The 17,946-nt window shown below is 44.0% G+C and overlaps 1 protein-coding gene across 1 annotated transcript; it reads right to left on the bottom strand.

Moving 5' to 3' along the window:
• Nucleotides 1-204: 204 nt before the first annotated feature.
• On the bottom strand, nucleotides 205-1,078 carry LOC123097776 (uncharacterized). Its single transcript, XM_044519599.1, has 2 exons — nucleotides 495-1,078; nucleotides 205-378 (listed from the first exon to the last, which is right to left on the bottom strand). The coding sequence occupies exons 1-2, from the start codon at nucleotides 941-943 to the stop codon at nucleotides 315-317; spliced, it is 513 nt and encodes a 170-aa protein (XP_044375534.1). The 5' UTR covers nucleotides 944-1,078; the 3' UTR covers nucleotides 205-314.
• Nucleotides 1,079-17,946: the final 16,868 nt, after the last annotated feature.

The following is a 17,946-nucleotide window of genomic DNA, read 5'->3' on the forward strand; positions in this document are numbered from 1 at the left end:
ATTTTCATTCAGCAAATGCTCTATATTTTAAATAATGCACTGTTTATTTTCATGTGTCATTAGCAATTGGTCTTCATGTGCCATTATGAAGTTGAGAAAGTGTTGTTCATTTTCAGCACTATTGTTCAAGTTCTATGCAAACCAAAATGCAACCAACACTGTTGATTTTGTTTCAGAATTTACATTCAGCCAAAGAACTGTTCATTTTCAGGTGCAATTTTGTATTGATTCAGCCAAAGTACATAGCAACAGGATACACAAGTACATGCTCTTGATGAACATAGAAACAGGACACACAGTTGATGAACTTGTCATCAAGCATCACGGGAGCCAGGATTGCGGTGAACTGATGGGTTCGAGTGAGGTCCTCCCCTTCTCCTGACATGAACCAAAACAGGATAAATCAGCGTCTTTTTGGTCCTCGGCGACAATGGAGCATCTCAAGCTCTCCGTATGAATGCACTTGTCCGTCAACAAGCGACCTCGATGCTGACCTCTGACGGCAGGACGCCGCAATTATTCTCCATGGCCGCCAAAAGCGCAAGGGCATCACCGCTGAGCTACCGACGCCGACAGCCGTCACGAGCAGCACGTGACCGCGATAGCGAGCCTCCAGCTCATCCATGGAGGCCGTCCGCCGGAGGAAACCTGGCACGTCTCCGGTCGAAGACAAGGCTGTCCATGGCGCCAGACCTCCTTCAGTAACCACGGCTGACGACGGGCAGTGGAGCCACGGCCGGCGACGGGCGGTGGAGCCACGGCCGGCGACGGGCGGTGGAGCCACGGCCGGCGACGGGCGGTGGAGCCACGGCAGGCGACGGACGGTCGAGCCACGGCCGGCGACGGGCGGGGCAGCGGCCACGCCTGAGACCGACGGGGGAGACAAGACGAGGCTGCCGCCCTCGCCAGAGACCGAGCTCACGGCCACGCTTGCGCCGCCCATGGCTGCCAGCAATACGTACTGCGGCGGGGATTTGGTCGAAGGAGTGTGGTCGGCGGCGGGGATTTGGTTGAGCGCCCGCTGGCTGCTGGGAGTGTGGCGAGAGGTAGGGATTTGAGAGGGAATTGGGGATTTCTGCCCACCGTGACTAGTCAACTAACAAGTGGACCCTACAAACGGACGACGTGGCCAGTCGGATACGGCTCTGTACAGCGATTTCGTATGATGCACGAACTCTAGGACCGATGGACCAAATTCGAGGACCGTACTCACACCGTATGACCAAGTATTAGGACTGTAATGATGCAGTTACAGAGTTTGAGGACCGTTTTGGTCCTAACCAGCAAGTTTAGGGTGCACTGATGCATTTTACTCGTGAGTTCAACATTGTATCTCTGCACGCGGGCCCAGTTTAATCCATGGGTATTCAGTTGCATACCCATAATTGTGGCCAAATTTTTTATGTATACATAAAGTGTGTACCATGTATACCATATAGAAAAAAAAAACAGGATATACGCAGAACAACAGGCCCAATACGCTTTAAGCCGGAGAATAGTTCCCGCTGCAACATTGGGAAAATCCTATATGCCGCATTCTCCGGCATATTATCAACCTAACGCACCGGGAACGAGATCCGGCCGTTACATAGATTTCACGTTTCGATTTAAAGAATCATATTCTACCTGGATTTTTCGGTTTTTGAAACCTTCTAGAGGATCGTTGAACCCATTTTTTTCATTTTTTTCTCATTTTGTTTTTCCATTTTACCTTTTTCTTTTATCCCGTCTTCTCTTTTTCCTATTTGTCTCCTTTTGCGTTTTCCTTTTCCTTTTTCTTCCTTCAAGTTTACTTTTCTTTTTGCAAAAAAATCATTTTCTAAAAAATGCTTTAGAAAGTTGTAAATTTCAAAAAATATTTGTGTTTTCCAAAAATTGTTCAAAACCTCAAAAAATATTCTGGTTTTCAAATTTTGTTCACAAATTCAAAAAATTATTCACTTTTTCTAAAAATGTTCAAGAATTTAAAAAATTTCTTCACTTTTCATTTTTTTATAGAAGTTCAGAAAATGTTCCATTTTTTATTTTTTTAGGAAATTAAAAAAATGTTCCATCTTTCAAAAATTGTTCACCTATCAAAAAAGAAAGTTCGCTTTTTATATATTGTTGTTAGGAGTTTAAATTTTATTGGAATTTTCAATAAGTGTTTGGGAATTAAATTTGTTCACTATTTTAAAAAAATAGAATTTTTCAAAAATTATCCGCGTTTGTTAGAGATTGTTTAAATATTCAAATTTGCTCGAGTTTTTGGGAAATTGTTCATGATTTGTCAAGTAGTGTTTAAGTTTTGCTGCTATCGTTAGTTTCTTTAATTGTCACGCTAGCTACACATCTTCCACTAGAGCTAGTCAGTTACAATGGCTTAGCAGCGCGCATGCTCCTTTTTTTTGCGACTTTTCACCTCGCGAATGCGGTGCCAACACAAATGGGCTGGCCCAGGTGAGGTGCCCCTTGCAAATCGCCGACTCTTGCAGGAATGAGCAGCATATAGGAGGTCCCGCAACATTACCTAGCGGCCCAATTCTCCTTTATCTAATCGTCCAGTCCCAGCCTAATTGAAAATTCTGTAGTGGACCTAAGGCCAACTCCAACGCGATCCCTAATGGTCCGGCCACGTCCGTTTGGGGACAAACGGACAAAACAGGAAGCCCAACGCGCGGGAGCAGACCGTTCTCCGTTTCCGGTCCGCTTTCGACCCATTCTCGGTCAAAAGTTGGGTCGCGTTTGAGGCCGAACGGACACGCGTGGACGGGCGCGGCGCGCGCCCTACTCCCCTTGGCCCGCCCGTCCGGGACACATCCACTTTTCTCTTCCCTCTTCCCTCCGCCCTTCGCCCTCCGCCATCGCCGCCGCCACCCCCATTCCGAGCCGCGTCGCCTTCCATCAAGCCGTTCGCCCCACAAACATGCCATGTCATAGCCGCCCCACGCCCGCGGTTCGGTAGAGTTTTTTGCCGGCGTTCGTGGTTCCTTGTTGCCGGTGGGAGAGAAGCTACGGGCGTCATCACCGGACGTCGACCCCAACAACTTCTGGCAGGCCTTGCATTACCGCAGCGTGCCCACCCCATCAGCACCAACCTTGCTTTGCTTCATCGACTTGCTCTTTTCGGCCGCTCTCCATCACGACCACAAGGTATTCGATCCTTTGCTCACAAGGTATCATGGATAGCGGGGATGAGTTTTTCTTTCACAACTTCATTTGTTCAACGGATGATTCTTCCTCAGATGATGAAGAGCCTGTGGCGTCTGCATTAGGCGTCCACGACCACATTAATAGGAAGTGGCCTCGGTTCAGGGGATCAATCCCCGGCCATGTTCCGGCCTTGAACCGCAATAGGGAGAGAGGCCACACCCTTCTTTACGCCGATTACTTTGAGAATAGCGCACTCTTCAAACCACACAAATTTTGCCACCGTTTCCGTATGGCAAGACATGTGTTCAATCGTATTTGGAGGGAGTGGTAGCATATGATCCATACTTTGAGTGCAAAGAGGATGCCCTAGGCAAGCTTGACTTCTCTTCTAATCAGAAATGTACTGTGGCTATCCGGATGCTTGCATATGGAATTCCTGGTGATCTTGTGGATGAGTATGTTCGTATGAGTGAGTCCACATGTCTCCTCTCAATGTATAGTTTCTGCAAGGCTGTGGCGGCAGTGTTCGGCCCTGAGTACCTGAGAGAGCCAACTACCGCTGATACAGAGAGGTTGTTGGCTATCAATGGCGAGAGGGGCTTTCCGGGCATGCTTGGTATTATTGATTGTATGCACTGGAAGTGAAAGAACTGTCCATTTGCTTGGCAGGGGCAGTACAAGGGGCATGTGAAAGGTGCTACTATCATACTTGAAGCGGAGGCTTCACAAGATCTGTGGATATGGCATTCTTTTTTCGGCATGACTGGTTCTGACAATGATATCAGTGTTCTTCAGCGTTCTTCAGTGTTTGCAAGGCTTGCAGAAGGCCACTGTCCGAAGGTCAACTTTGAGGTCAATGGCCACCAGTACAACAAGAGATATTACCATGTTGATGGTATCTATCCAAAGTGGTCCACTCTTATGAAGACCATAACTGCAAGGAGAGAAGAGACAAAGGTTTGCCCAAATGTAGGAGAGTGCTAGGAAGGATGTGAAGCGTGCTTTCGGCGTGCTTCAGTCTCGATAGGGTATTGTTCGAAACCGTGCATTGACATGGAGCACATAGAAGCTTCGGGAGGTGATGACTGCATGTGTGATTATGTACAATATGGTCGTGGAGGATGAGTGTGATGAAAGCATCTACGACCAAGGGTTTGATTTTCAGGGTGAAAATGTTGAGCCTGAGCAGCCACCTCCTACAACCTTCGAATAGTTTGTCCATTTTCATCGTGAATTGCAGGATTGGCGTACTCATGTCCACCTCTAGGATGACTTTTGAGCACATGTGGACTCACATTGTCAACCAGTAGATCTATCTGTTTAATTTCTTTTCATGCAAATAAATTTCGATTGGGTTGTAAAACTATTTGATATTGTTTTCTTTCGATTGGGTTGTAAGACTATTTCGGACGTATATCAATTTGCTATGTTTGATTTGAACCATTTGATATGCTTCATTTCAGTATGCTGGTTGAACGGACGAGATGGGGCTACGCGTTGGGCGCACAACTGCCACATCCAGAAATCCGAACGGACACGACCCCATTGCTACCCCAAATCAATGAAAAGCGGATGAAATGGACATCCATTTGGGGTCGCGCGTTGGAGTTGTCCTAAGGGCAATCGTACATCTGATGCATCAAACAGACTCTTCGGGACCCACAATTCTCATTGCTAGCACGCCGCACAACTGCACGGCGGTAGGGGCATCCGTTGCGGTGGCTGGTCGGCACGCGACGGTGCCGCGCATGCATCCAGCATGGAGATTGAGCCAAGGTGTGAGTAAAGTCTATTTTAAACCTTGAATTCATATGGCTAGTCGGAATTGAACCCTAAACTTTGAATCCCTGAAATCGGTACCCTGTACTCATTGATCCCGGCCAATCTCGACCTTGGACCCGTATAGACCGGTTTGGCACGGTAGGAAAGTAACAATCCCGGCCGGGATCCTACTCCACTCTCACTGACTATATGGGCCCACATGTCATATTTACCTTCTCTCCTACAATCTCTCTGTCTCACTCCTAAAAACTGCGGCATGCCGTTCGGCAGGCTCGGCGGCTGGTGTACCTTGTGCTGGGACGCCGGAAAATGGGCAGAGCAGCAGGAAAGTCCAGGGGTAGCGCATGGGAAAGAAGAGCGGGAGGCATGACCACCGGTCTGGTCGCCGTGCACGTCATCCACGCTGCACGTGGTGTGCTCTCACGGCATAGCAGCCACCTGGCGCGAGCGGTAGAGCAAGAAACCGATGGAGATAGGGTGAATGTAGCTCAAGGACGCGGGAAGGCGAGTCGCGCGGAGCTACAGGGGTGGTCGGAGCGAGCTTGGAGGCAAGGTGACCTGTAGGGGAGTGCACGGCTGCACGCACACCAAGTGTTTGACGGAATGGTGGTGCTACAGGAGGTCCTTCTGTAGCTTTGCAGCAGCGCATCGGAGACGAGTAAGGTGTTCGAGGTCTCGCTCGCGCGCTTCTGACGGCCGCTTCAGCGCTCGGCGTCTCGTCGGGGTCCTGGTAGCTGTGTGGCGTCGGGGTCGCGTTGTCCAGTCCCGGCCTCCCGGGAGCCTGCGACAATGTTGAACAACGTTTGCAGGACGTCTGGCATGTCCGGCCGCTCGTGCGGCGCGTCGGCCAAGCGCTGCGTGTCAAGCGTGAGCAGCTCCCAGAGACGGCTGAGGACAAGACAGCGGCAACCGTGCGCTACGGCGGCTAATGTGCTAGCTTGGTTTCGTGTAGTATTTATCGAGGCGTGAATGCTAAGCAAGCTAGTATTAGTCAGTTCGTCGCTGATCCATGCATAGTATTATTTGTTCCTACTTCATAGTGCTTTTTTAGTCTGATTCAGTTTAGGATTTCTTCTTTGATGGATTTGCATAAAGCAGGGAAGAGGACGAAGATGACATGTAGGCCCACCCAGCAAGTGAGAGAAGTGAGGGATCCTGGCCAGGATTTTGTTTTTCCTAGTGCAGCAAACAGATATAGGGTTGAAATTGACCGGGATTAATAAATACAGGGTGCCAATTTCAGGGATTTGAAGTTCAGGGTTTGATTTCGACCATCCATACAACTTCAAGGTTTTAAACAGACTTCACTCCCAAGGTGTCGAGCTAGTTCGCCAGTCAACACATCGATCTTTTTGGACACATTTTCTAATTTTCTCCATCTAATGTGATGTCATTACGACCTTCTCGATTAATTCTTGGACGGTTGTCTAAGATTAAATTCTATGGAGGTGCTTCCGAGTTGTTTGTTGGTAAAATATTCTTTTATTTTTGAAGACATTGGCATTAGTGGTATTGGGTGTGAATTTATTTTGATGAATTGGTGTTAGTACTACCGAATGCCCCCTTCATTTCTGTTAGATGTTGCCACTTTGATGTGTTAAATAATTAGTCCTTTCATATGTTGAATAATTATAAGTTATGATCCCAAGTAAAAAAATGTTATTTTTTGCGGGAAAATTGAACAAAAAAATCAAGTTATGATCAATTATATGAATCCAAGATAATATTCCATATTCAATGGTTTATCTCTTATGTACTCCCTCCGTCCAAAAAGCTTGTCCCTCAAATGAATGTATCTAGCACCAAGTTAGTGCTACATACATCCATTTAAGGAACAAGCTTGGGACAAACTTTTCCGGACGGAGAGAGTATTATACAGTTCATCTAACATGGTGATGTAATCATTTATACTTGTTGAAAAGAGAGGCTACAAAAGAAAATTGTAAGAGCATCTCCAACAGATGCGCTAAATAAGCCGTGCGCTGAAAAAACGGCTATATAGCGCGCGCTGCCGACAGTAGCGTTCCAACAGCCACGCTATAATCCCGCACGCGGTAAAAAGGCTCTAGCGCGCTGGACAAGCAAATCATGCACGCGAATCTCACCAACCGCGAGATCTGAAACCTCCTGGCACCTACGCCTCCGCCCGTACCTTCCCAATTTGCTCTGGCGACCAAGCGTAGTACCTGTCGTCGGCACTTCCCCCGCCTCTCCCCAGCGCGTCGCCGCTTCCCCTGCTTCTCCTGGTGGTCGTCGTTGCTTCCTCCACCTTCTCTCCTCGCCGCCGTCCCTCGAGCGCACCGTTCCTCCGATAAACAGCGCCGGATGGCCGCTTGCAGCTCGGCGCCCACAAGGTGTTTGACAAAACACTTGCAAGGTATATATTGCTTCTAACTTTATATTTGTAGATGAATTTGGTGCATGTTGTTCGTAGTTTATATTTGTTTAAATTCAAGTTTGTAGATGAGTTCGTCCTACGATTCTTCCGATGAAGAATTTGATCTTCAAGAGGAGGAGGACGTCGCAATGATCATGAGACTTGGAGTTGGCTTTTTTTTCCAGAATGCTTGGATCTTGCAATGACATCAATGTTCTTCAGTGGTCACCACTCATGAATAGGACTGCAAATGGTGAAACTCCACTGGTGGATTTGTAGCAAATGGCCATACATACAACATGAATACTTGTGTGATCATGCATAACATGATCATCAAGAATGGGCATGGGCAAGATTTAGACTATTCTCAGTATAAGTTGATGGGACATCCCGTGCGAGTGTGAAGGAGGGCTGCGAGGGTGGCCCGCTTTGTTGCCTTCTATCATGCCATTCGACATGCTGAAACGCATGATGAGCTTCAAAAAGATCTAGTCGAGGAGTGGTGGTCATGAAATGGGCAACAAAACTAGTTTGATGTTGTATGTTAATTATATTGTTGATGAACTGTTTGTTGTATTATTCATGAACTATTTGTTGTATTGAAGATAAACTATTTGTTTGAGTTGTAATAATAATAGAACTATTTATTGTTAATTTATTTTACGTGTATTTGATCTTCTTGGTTCTATGTTTGAGTGGAAAATGTTGTTTGTATTAGGCACGCGCTGGAATTTAACGCGCCTGTTGGAGCGCTACCTGGGGCGTGCAATATTATAGCGCTTCTGATAAAGCAAAACACCAGCCCAGTGCGCTAAAATCCTATTCAACGCCTTAAACACCAGGGTGTGGCCCGAGCGTTTTGCTCGTAGTTCTCACAACCTTGCGCACACTCTCGTTCGACCTTGGGCTTGGTCATTTAACTTTTTTTATATCAATTTGCTAACTACACTGTGCGTGCAGGTTTTATTCATCCGGTCATGCAGTTTTTTCCCTACACAAATTCAGGACGTTCTAGAACGTTCCACAATGTTCCACCTATTTTTTATGGAACTGTTTTCCCTGGTTTGTTCCAAGATGAGTTTTCTATGGTTTTTCTTTTTCATTTTATATTTATATTTTCCGTTTTTCTTTTTTATCTTTATTTTATTCTTTTATTTCATTAATTTTCCAATTCATGAACCTTTTTAAAAATCATGAACTTTTCTTATATTTGCACATATTTTTTAAAATTCGTAAACATTTGAACTTTTTTTTCAAATACATTACCTTTTTTCAAGTCCATGCTCGCGGATTTTTCCCCAAGCCGTGAACTTTCTTTCAAATTAGTAAACTAGTTTGGTTCAGGATGAGTTTTGTATGGTTTTTCCCAGTGGTCAAGTGGTTAGCAGTCAACTTTCAACCAGTCAGCTGGTTAGCGAATGAAAAAAGGCGCATGACCACACAAATTAAATAAAAACATGGTGAATTCAAAAAATGTTCGCACTATCCAGTTTATTTTTGTAAATTCAGATATATTTCACAAAAATTTAAATAAATATTCACGAACGCAAAAACATTAATGAGTTTAAAAAATGTCACAAGTTTGACAAACATTTTATGATTAGAATAATTATCATAAATTCGAAAAACATTCATGACTTCAAAATCACATATTTTAAAAAATGTCCATAAAAAGTTCAGGAAAAAGCACGTATTTGAGGATAAAGATGAAAATAAAAGGAAGATAAGAAAGAAAATACAATGAAAGGAAACGCAAAAGAAACACAAACAAAAGGAGGACACATAAAATACAATAGAAAGAAGAAAAACTGGCCGAAATACCAGCAGGAAAAAAGAAACAAACAAACGGCCCGGTAGGTTCTTAAAACCGGCTAGGAATCTATCGGAAACTTCGCAAAACTCTCTCAACAAAAAATGATTCGTAGCCCGTGATGGCCCGGCCCACGCCCAAGATCACGTGGGATATCTCAGTCACCAGGGAGCAACTAAGGAACACTCGTTCCCAGCCTCCCCAAGGGTCACTTTGGACGTGGCGCGCTCTCAGCCATCGCCACGTGTCGCGCACTAGGCGTTTTCTCCGGATATTTCTTTTTATTTTTTCAGACGCACTTTCTGATTTTTAGATAGTTTTTTTTCCTGGTTTTCTTGGCTTCTCATTTTTTCACCGGTTTTCCTTAGCTTTTGTACAAATAAATTCCGAGAGGCATGGATTTGCTTCCGCAAGAGGCAGGCCATGCCTCTCGGAAACGAAAAAAAATGTTTTCTTTTTTTTTTTCTTTCGTGAGAGGTATGGTTTTGCTTCCGTGAGAGACACGGTGTAGTTCTCGGAAACGAAAAATAACCCTTTTTTTCCGTGAGATGCACGGTTTTGCTTCCACGAAAGGTACGGACGTGCCTCTCGGAAAATGAAAAAGAAACACATGTTCTCTCTTTATTTTTCTTTCGCAAGAGGTACGGCCGTGCCTCTCGGAAATGGCTTTCGAGAGGAAAAAATGTGCTCCCTGTTCGGTTTTTCCGTCCATTTTTTTGTCCGATTTTTTCTTAAAAAAAGTTCATTAAAACCTATCAACATGGGATCTAGTTTTGAAGATCTCGACTCGAGGAATCCAACAATGAAAAGGGTTTGAGATTTGGACGCACGGTTTAAGAGATAAAACATTTTGAATAAACGGATCTATGAAAAAAAGAAAAAAAAACTTTTACGTGCATACACTCACCCCTATAAATGCAGACACGCATACCCTACCCCTATGAGCACATCCGAGAGACTGAGCCGACATATCATCTTGAGATTTTACGAAGTCACCGTAGGTGCCTCGTAGTCGACGGGAACGTCTCCTATTGAGCGTGTATCGCCGAATTACTGAAGTAAATTCAGGATAAATGCGAGCATCCGGATTTGAACCTTGGTGGGCTGGGGATACCACTGTCCACCTAACCATCCAACCACAGATTGGTGGTGCACATGCAAAGCGTCACTTGTCACAATCAGGGAAGGTGGAAGTGATCTTTGGAAAGAGTACTCCTCAATTAGTGATTTCGCACTCACCATGGCTATATGAGCGATTTACTATTTGACGCATTTTGCGTCAAATTGTTAGTGATTCGCGCGCCCCCGTCGAACGACCGACCGACACGGTCCAGGCCGTTTAGCAGCGAGACATGCACCTCTGATCTCGGTTTTGGGAACGTTTTGAAAGGTACCCAGCTGGTTTTTCCGATGTTTAGAACCTTCTAGAAGGTTCCCGAACCATTTATTTTTTTGTCTTTTCCTGTTTTTTTCTCCTTATTCCTTATTTTGTTTCTTTTTTCTTTTTCTTTCCTTTTTCGTTTTTTTCCGTTTCTCCTTTTCTATTCTTTTTTCCAAAAAAATTAGAATTTCAAATACTGTTTGCTTCTTTTACAAAACAAGACAATTTTTTCCAATTTCAAATTTTAGGAAATTTTGTAATTTATGTCTTTGTTCACACATTCAAAATATATTTGGGAATTTAAAAAATTATTCCCACTTTCAAAATTTGATAACCAATTTCAAAACTGTTCATGTTTTTGATTTTTTTGGGGTCAAATTCAGAAAATGTTTGGAGAATTCGAAAAAATATTCGCATTTTTAAGTTTTGTTCATTAATTAAAAAATGATATGAAATTTTACAAGATGTTTCAAATTTGTTCACATATTCTAAAAATATTCATGTTTCCAAATTTGGTTAGCAAATTCAAAGAATGTTCGGGGGATATCGTGTTTTGCAAAATTTGTTCTTATTTCAAAATATGCTTGTGTTTTAAAACATGCTCATAATTCTGATTTTTTTCTGTTTTAAAAAAATCACAAATTCGAAAAATGTTCCATCATTTTCAAATTTGTTCACGTATTCGAAAATTGTTCATATTTTCAAATTTTAATTGCAAATTCAAGCAATTTTCAGGGAATTTTCAGAAAATATTTGCATGTTGAATAAGTTGTTCATAATTAAGAAAAATGCGGGTTCTCAAATGTTGTTCCTGTTTTTCAGAAAATGTATCTTGCGTTTCAAAAACTGTCCTCATTTCAATTTTGTTCCTTTTTTCAAGAAATGTTTGAGAAACTCAATAAATGTTCACGTTTTCAGGAAGTGGCTGTGTTTCAGGAAGTGGCGGCAAAATGTTCGTCTTTCAAAAAATATTTAAATTTTGCAAAAATAAAAGAACTTTCGAAATTTCTAAGAATTTTAAATATCTTGCGACTTATAGTTTGTATGCACGGGGTTGCTATTTTAGTTATAATTTTCTAGGAGTTACAGTGGCTAGCGATTTTGGTTCACTAGCACCAGGTCCTTGGTTCGATTTTCTAAAAAAAGGGTCCTTGGTTAATGTTTAGATTTTTGCCGCTTTAGTTTGTTTATTTAATATCCGCATTGAATATCTAGCACAAAAGCTTGTCCAACGGAGCAGCTAGGACAACACACGCATCACTGCGAAGGCTAGAGTTCGAACCCCAGGAGTAGCGCTCGTGAAGTGCAATCGCAATATGGGCCGGCCTAGATGAGCCGTGCCCTATGTGAAACGTCGACACAGAGAGCGTCACATAGGAGCCCCCCCCTATATGTCGCCCGTATCGATTCCTAGTTTCTTTTAAGGATCCGTACTGATTCCTGGCAGTATCGATTTTTTTGGTGTTTTTCCACCTCATGAAGTGCCATCACAATATGGCCCGGCCCAGGTGAGCTGCGCCCTCTATGAAACGTTCGATTCTCTGACGCACAGAGCGTCACATAGGAGTAGCGCTCAATTTTTTGTTGGGTGTTTTTCCACCTCGTGAAGTGCCATCGCAATATCGGCCGGCCCAGGTGAGCCGCGCCCTCTGTGAAACGTCGACTCTCTGACGCAGAGAGCATCACATAGGAGCTCCACTATATGTCACGCGTACCGGTTCCTAGTTTTCTTGAGGATCTGTACCGATTCCTAGTAGTAATCGCCTACGGGCGACAACTAGCGGGCCCGCCAATTGCCGTGGTTTGCTCGTTGTGCTGTATGTTCGATCAGCTTCGGGCTTCTTCTGTTTATTCTTTTTCGTTTTCTTTGTTTTTTTAGTTATTTATCTGTTTTCTTTATTTTCTTTGTTCTACTTTGGTTTTTTTACTTTCTTAATGATTTTACGTATTTCTTTCTTTCTTTGTTATACTCTGGTTTTCTTTTTTTCTTCATTTTCTACATATACTTTTTTTAATTCTTTGCTTTCTTGTTAATATTTTTTATAAATATATGATTAACATTTAAAAAAATATTTACTGTAATTTTTTTTGCATTTTCGTATATTTTTTTATATAGGCTTTTAACATTTTTCAGATAGATGATTTATTACACATTTACAATTTTTGTATACATTTAGAACGTGTTTTATGTACACTTTTAGTTTTTGAACCATGATTAATGTTTTAGAAAAACACACGATATTTTTTGATGTCTACTTTTTTCACGCACACTGTATATTTTAAAAAATTCAGATACATGATTAACATTTTTTTCAATATATATGATTTGATATCTACTTTATTGCATACACGTTGTACAATTTTAATATTCATTATAAACACTTTTCTATACACAATTAACATTTTTCAACTACATGGTTAACATGTTTCGAATTTGTATGTAAAGTGATTTTTAAAAAAGGTAAAGAAATGAAAAAAAAGAAAGCCAAAATGTGGAAAAACTGATGAAAAAAGAGTGTTGAAGGCATGTGGTCCACGCTTGGCCGGCCCATTCCGGTGGCAGCTTGAGGTGAGACGTGCTACTATCTGGTGTCAAGCAAGACATAATCGCGCCCTTCTCAGGTATCGCTTGGTGACCCCTCAAAAAAGGCATCGCTTCGTGGAAACAGAAAATAGCGCGGCCACCATGAAAATTGCTCGCAGCCACCGTGAAATCTGCATGCTGCCGGAGGATAGGTAGGGGTGGGTCGATGTTCGTTGCTAAAGACCCGGGGTGGCCGCCCTGGCTGTCCCCTATGGTGGATCCGCCACTGACTCCCAGCACATTTGGCTTCGGGAAAGTTCTGTTTGTACTACTCCATCCGTTCCAAATTACTCGTCGTGGTTTTAGTTCAAACTAAAACCACGATGAGTAATTTGGAACGGAGGGTATTATAGGAGTACTAGTGTACTTTATATCTCCGTGTCTATTTTTGCACCAAAGTTTATGCAAGCAAGCTTCTCTTTTTGTTCTTCCAAATAAAAGAATATTTGAACTCGAAACTTTGCAGATCAACATCACACAAGTACTACCATGTGCAGAAAAGTTTTTGATTTTTTTTGGCATAACATAAATTTTTAAAAATGACACAACTCATTCAAAATTTTAAATCTGACAAATTTATGTGTCATAAAAAATCGAAAACATTTTATACAAAGAGTGGCACTTGTGTATAGTTGACCTGCAAATTTTCAAGTTCAAATGTTTTCTTGTTTGGAAGCAACAAAAAAAAATCTATGTAAGGATAGCATGAATATTGACGCAAACTGAATGGCACCGGTACTGTAGTACAACAAATCCACACTCTTTGGCTTCCTACAAGTCTTCTCCCTCACTGCTGCTTCTCTCCCTCTTTTATCCCTTCTAGCACAGCATATGTACTCCCTTCATTTCTTTTTAGTGTGTATATAAAATTTGTTCGAAGTCAAATTTCGTAAAGTTTGACCCACTTAATAGGAAAAAATATCAACATTCAATATGAAATCAATACCATTACATGATCATGAGATCAGGATCCAAACTTTATAGTTTTGGTACTGTAGATGTTGATATCTTTTTATAATTTGGTCAAACTCTGTGTAATTTGACTTCAAACAAATTTTATACGTGGAGTAAAAAGAAACAGAGGGAGTATGTTCGAACCAAAAGAGGTCGACCTAGTCGGTTGCTTCCGTCCCACTTTGTTCAAACCCTAAGCTATATATGTGTCCCTTGCATATATATGTAGCTTTAACTACATCCATCCATCAAAACATATCGATTGCCTCATCCATCCATCAGACAAATAGTCCTACCAACTAAACTTTGACACCCAACGTTGTGACAGAATTCCCCTCAGGTTTGGCTGTCCAAGAAGTTTGGTTGGTGTGGTTGCACCACACAAACTGGCTGTGGCGCGGCCTACGTTTGTAAAATCACATACACGCATGCAGTGGAGAAGATGACCAGATGTTCTTGTCAATATACAGCAATTAATCATGCAAACTCCTTCATGGGCGCAGGTGTACTAGCCAGGAGGCCAGATCACACCGAACGCTCTGAATATAATTGTTCTTGTTGACTTATAAATGCGAGTTTGAGAAAAGTGAATTTGGTATTCTTGAGCGAGAAGATTAATATTGGTTGGGTCTTTCTTTGCAAAAGGTTTAGAAACCGCGCAAGTAATGAATGAGAACGATGCTTTTACATTTCCCGGTGGGTCGGGTGAGCTTATCAGCTTGATCAAAGCAATCTCGCCAGGCAATACATTTCACTAGATATTGTCAAATCTGTTAGTACCATCACCGGAAAAAAAAAACCTGTTAGTACCATAAAGTACATAGCTAATACACCTTTTCATCAGATTCATTTTTTTTTGCGGGGTCATCAGATTCATTTTCAGGTTGTTATGGTCTCCTTTTCCTTTTGTGGCACTAGACTTTTTTAGCAATGACGTGACTTTATTAATAAAATGCAAACCAAAAAAACTGCAGAAGAGCAAACTTGCACAATCCAAAATAAACACGAAGATTTTGAAGAGCCACCTGAGTTGTCACCACAAAAGGTGAGAAGCTGAGAGCACTGCAAGGATCGTAACCAAGGAGGCACTGTTTCACATTAGTACAGATATGGCCTTCTTAGTCGGCTGAGAAATCCTATTGCTGGCGGGTACTTATGCTGACAGTTAGAGGGGACGGTGATCCCAATGGCCTTTACAGCACGGCGTAGAACCGACTGTGACGGACCTACACATACTGTTCTCAGTAAGAACCGACTAGAATAGACCTAGTGCAGAGGTTTTACAGCGACTATTTTATATTCTGAACCATGCAATGGTCCTCCTATATAGGACGCGTTTGGTAGCCTGCATTAGACCCAGCCAGGCCCGCGCCGGTTGTTTTTTGGTTGTTTGAATGCATGTGTTTACTGTTTGGCCCGCATAGCACGAACCTCAAAGCACCCCTCAGCCTGGCCCGCTAGGAACGGCCGAATCGGCCGTTTCCAGCGAGTCAGGCTCGAGCGATGCAGGGGAGGGGAACGCCGCACCGCGCCGCGCAGGGGAGGGAGATGGTGGGAGCGATGGCACATCTACGAAAAAGCGGCGGGACGAATTCGAGTCACCACCCGCCAATTCGGTCGCCCTATATATCGAGGGTCACTGCCGCGGCAAAACTCCCTCCACTACCCCCCTCTCGAGCTTTCCCTTCGGCGCGGATCCACTTCGACGACGAGGTAAGCGGCGCATCTACCCCAGCGACCGGTTGACCGCGCCGGCGGGTCGACTCCTCCTCTCCGACGTGCCAGGCACCTCCTCCACGGCCGTTCCGATGGCCTCTGTAAGTTCAATCACCACCTCCTCTCTTCTAGTTCTAGCTAGATCTGTCCATGTGCAAAGGTTAGGCCGTCCGATCTGTTTGACTGTGATGGTGTAGTAGCTATTTGTGATGGATTTCGAGCATGCTAGGGGTTGTTTCCATGTGGGCAAGTGTTGGTAGTTAGTGGTCATCGATGAATCCGTGGTATGCTAGTGTGCAAGTGTTGAACAAGATCATCCATGTGTCCATGATTAGTGATATGTTCTCCATGATTAGTGCTCTGTTATGCTGTGGTATGCTTGTGCATGTGTTACTGCTAGTTTGATCTGTCCAAGATGTAATGCTAGTTCGATCTGTCCCAGATGTACCGCTAGTTCGATCTGTCCATATTGTACTGCTAGTTCATACTGTCCATGTGTAGTGTCTTGTGGTGTTGATGACACTTACGTTTGTAGGACATGACCATGCAAGAGTATAGTCAGGCCCTCGTGCTGTCCGAGAGCCAGTTCCCACCGTCGTACGTCGAGGACTCCCAGCCTCCTCTGGAACAGATGCCTCTTGATTTAGAGGTTTTCGAGTTGCCGCCTACGGTTCCTCCATTTGTGCTGACTCAGCCCAATGTTGTTGCTCATGCTGCTGCTCTAAAGGCAGCAGCAAAGGAGAAGAAGGATGGCAGGGGGAACATCATGAAATGGCAGCCGTTCCTCTCCACTTTTGTGCTTAACAAGATGTGTGAGATCATAGCTAGTGGGGTAAGGACTGACAAGGGCTTCAAGGAGGTGCACTTGAACCTTGTTGCAAATCAGGTGTTCGACTTCTGTGGATAGGAGGTCACCTCGACCCAGGTGTACAGCCACCTGAGGAAGTGGAGAGCTCGATGGATCCAAGTGTCCAAGCTCAGAGACCTTAGCGGTGCTTCATGGGATGAGGACACCTGCTCGATCCTTCTGGAGGCAGAGCACTACCAAGGCCACGTCGCGATTAGCTCACAAACCATGCCATTCTAATAGACCAGCAGTTCAAGCCTATGAACCATTGCCATACTAACTAACCCGTCTGCCCTGTTTCTTCTTAGGCTCACCCCAAGGACGTTGAGTTCCTCAACACCCCTATCTAGAACTACCAGCAGATGCAGCAGATCTTCTCCTTCGAGCTGGCAACCGGCAAGCATGGCATGGGCTCTGGTCAGCCGCTTGGCTCGCCGATGCAGGAGTATCTAGACACCCAGGAGTCAGACACCATCAACATTGATGCTCCTGAGAAGGATGCTGAGCACGTTCCTGTGCTTGATAGGAAGAGGAAGCAGGCAGGCTTCATGGAGGAGGAGCTGAGCGTCTTCACAAGCATGACTGAGCCAGTGAAGGAGGTGGCCACTGCCATTAGGGAGAGCAAGAGTGTGGACGTCCACCCTAAGCTCTACATCGCCGTCATGGATCAGATTGGCTTCAGCCCAGAGGCTCTCATGGTGGCTCTCAGCCACCTTCCGGACAACAAAGCCTAGGGTGTTGGGTTTGTTGCCATGGAAGTAGACCACAGGGTGCTCTGTCTGAGGACCTGGCTGGGCAAGCACTACTACTAGTGTTGCTTCTGCTGGTGGCGACGACGTGCATGATCCTCGACGGCGATGGAGACAAGGACGACAACGATGACAACGTATATTTTGTGTAGTCAGGGCTTGAAAACAATCTTATGGTGTGTATATTTTGGTGAGGTGGTATATACTAACCCCTCACGGTGATCCTTGCAGTGATCACGAACTTGCGGTGATAGGATGACACCCTCTTTTGGATGCGGTGGTAGGATGACACCAAAGTAGTGCTAGGTTGAACTTGCTATGATCATGCATGCTTACTAATGTTGTTCTGTTCCATTGCTTGCTCCTAGAGTTCTTCATTGCTTGTTGTTTGTGTGTTCAAATGCTTGTTGGTTGAACTTATTTCTCATTTGCACTACCAGGGCAAGTGGTTTGTGGTATTTGAAGGTAGGGTTCCAGGGGTTTACACTTCATGGGAAGCTTGCAACAAACAAGTTTCAGGGTACAATGACAGCAACCACGGAGGAGGGTCTAAAACTAGGCAGGCGGCAGAAGATGCTTACTCCAAGTATGTGCGAAAGCATTAATGCAGCAAG

This window comes from Triticum aestivum, chromosome 4D (assembly GCF_018294505.1).
Source record: "Triticum aestivum cultivar Chinese Spring chromosome 4D, IWGSC CS RefSeq v2.1, whole genome shotgun sequence".
NCBI lineage: Eukaryota > Viridiplantae > Streptophyta > Magnoliopsida > Poales > Poaceae > Triticum > Triticum aestivum.

What these genes read in the sequence shown, in the direction of transcription:
- LOC123097776 (XM_044519599.1), bottom strand. Translation starts at nt 943, where the DNA reads ATGGGCGGCGCAAGCGTGGCCGTGAGCTCGGTCTCTGGCGAGGGCGGC. An exon ending in GCGGCGTCCTGCCGTCAGAG is followed by an intron (nt 379 to 494) that starts GTCAGCATCGAG and finishes GGTTCATGTCAG; the next exon opens with GAGAAGGGGAGGACCTCACT.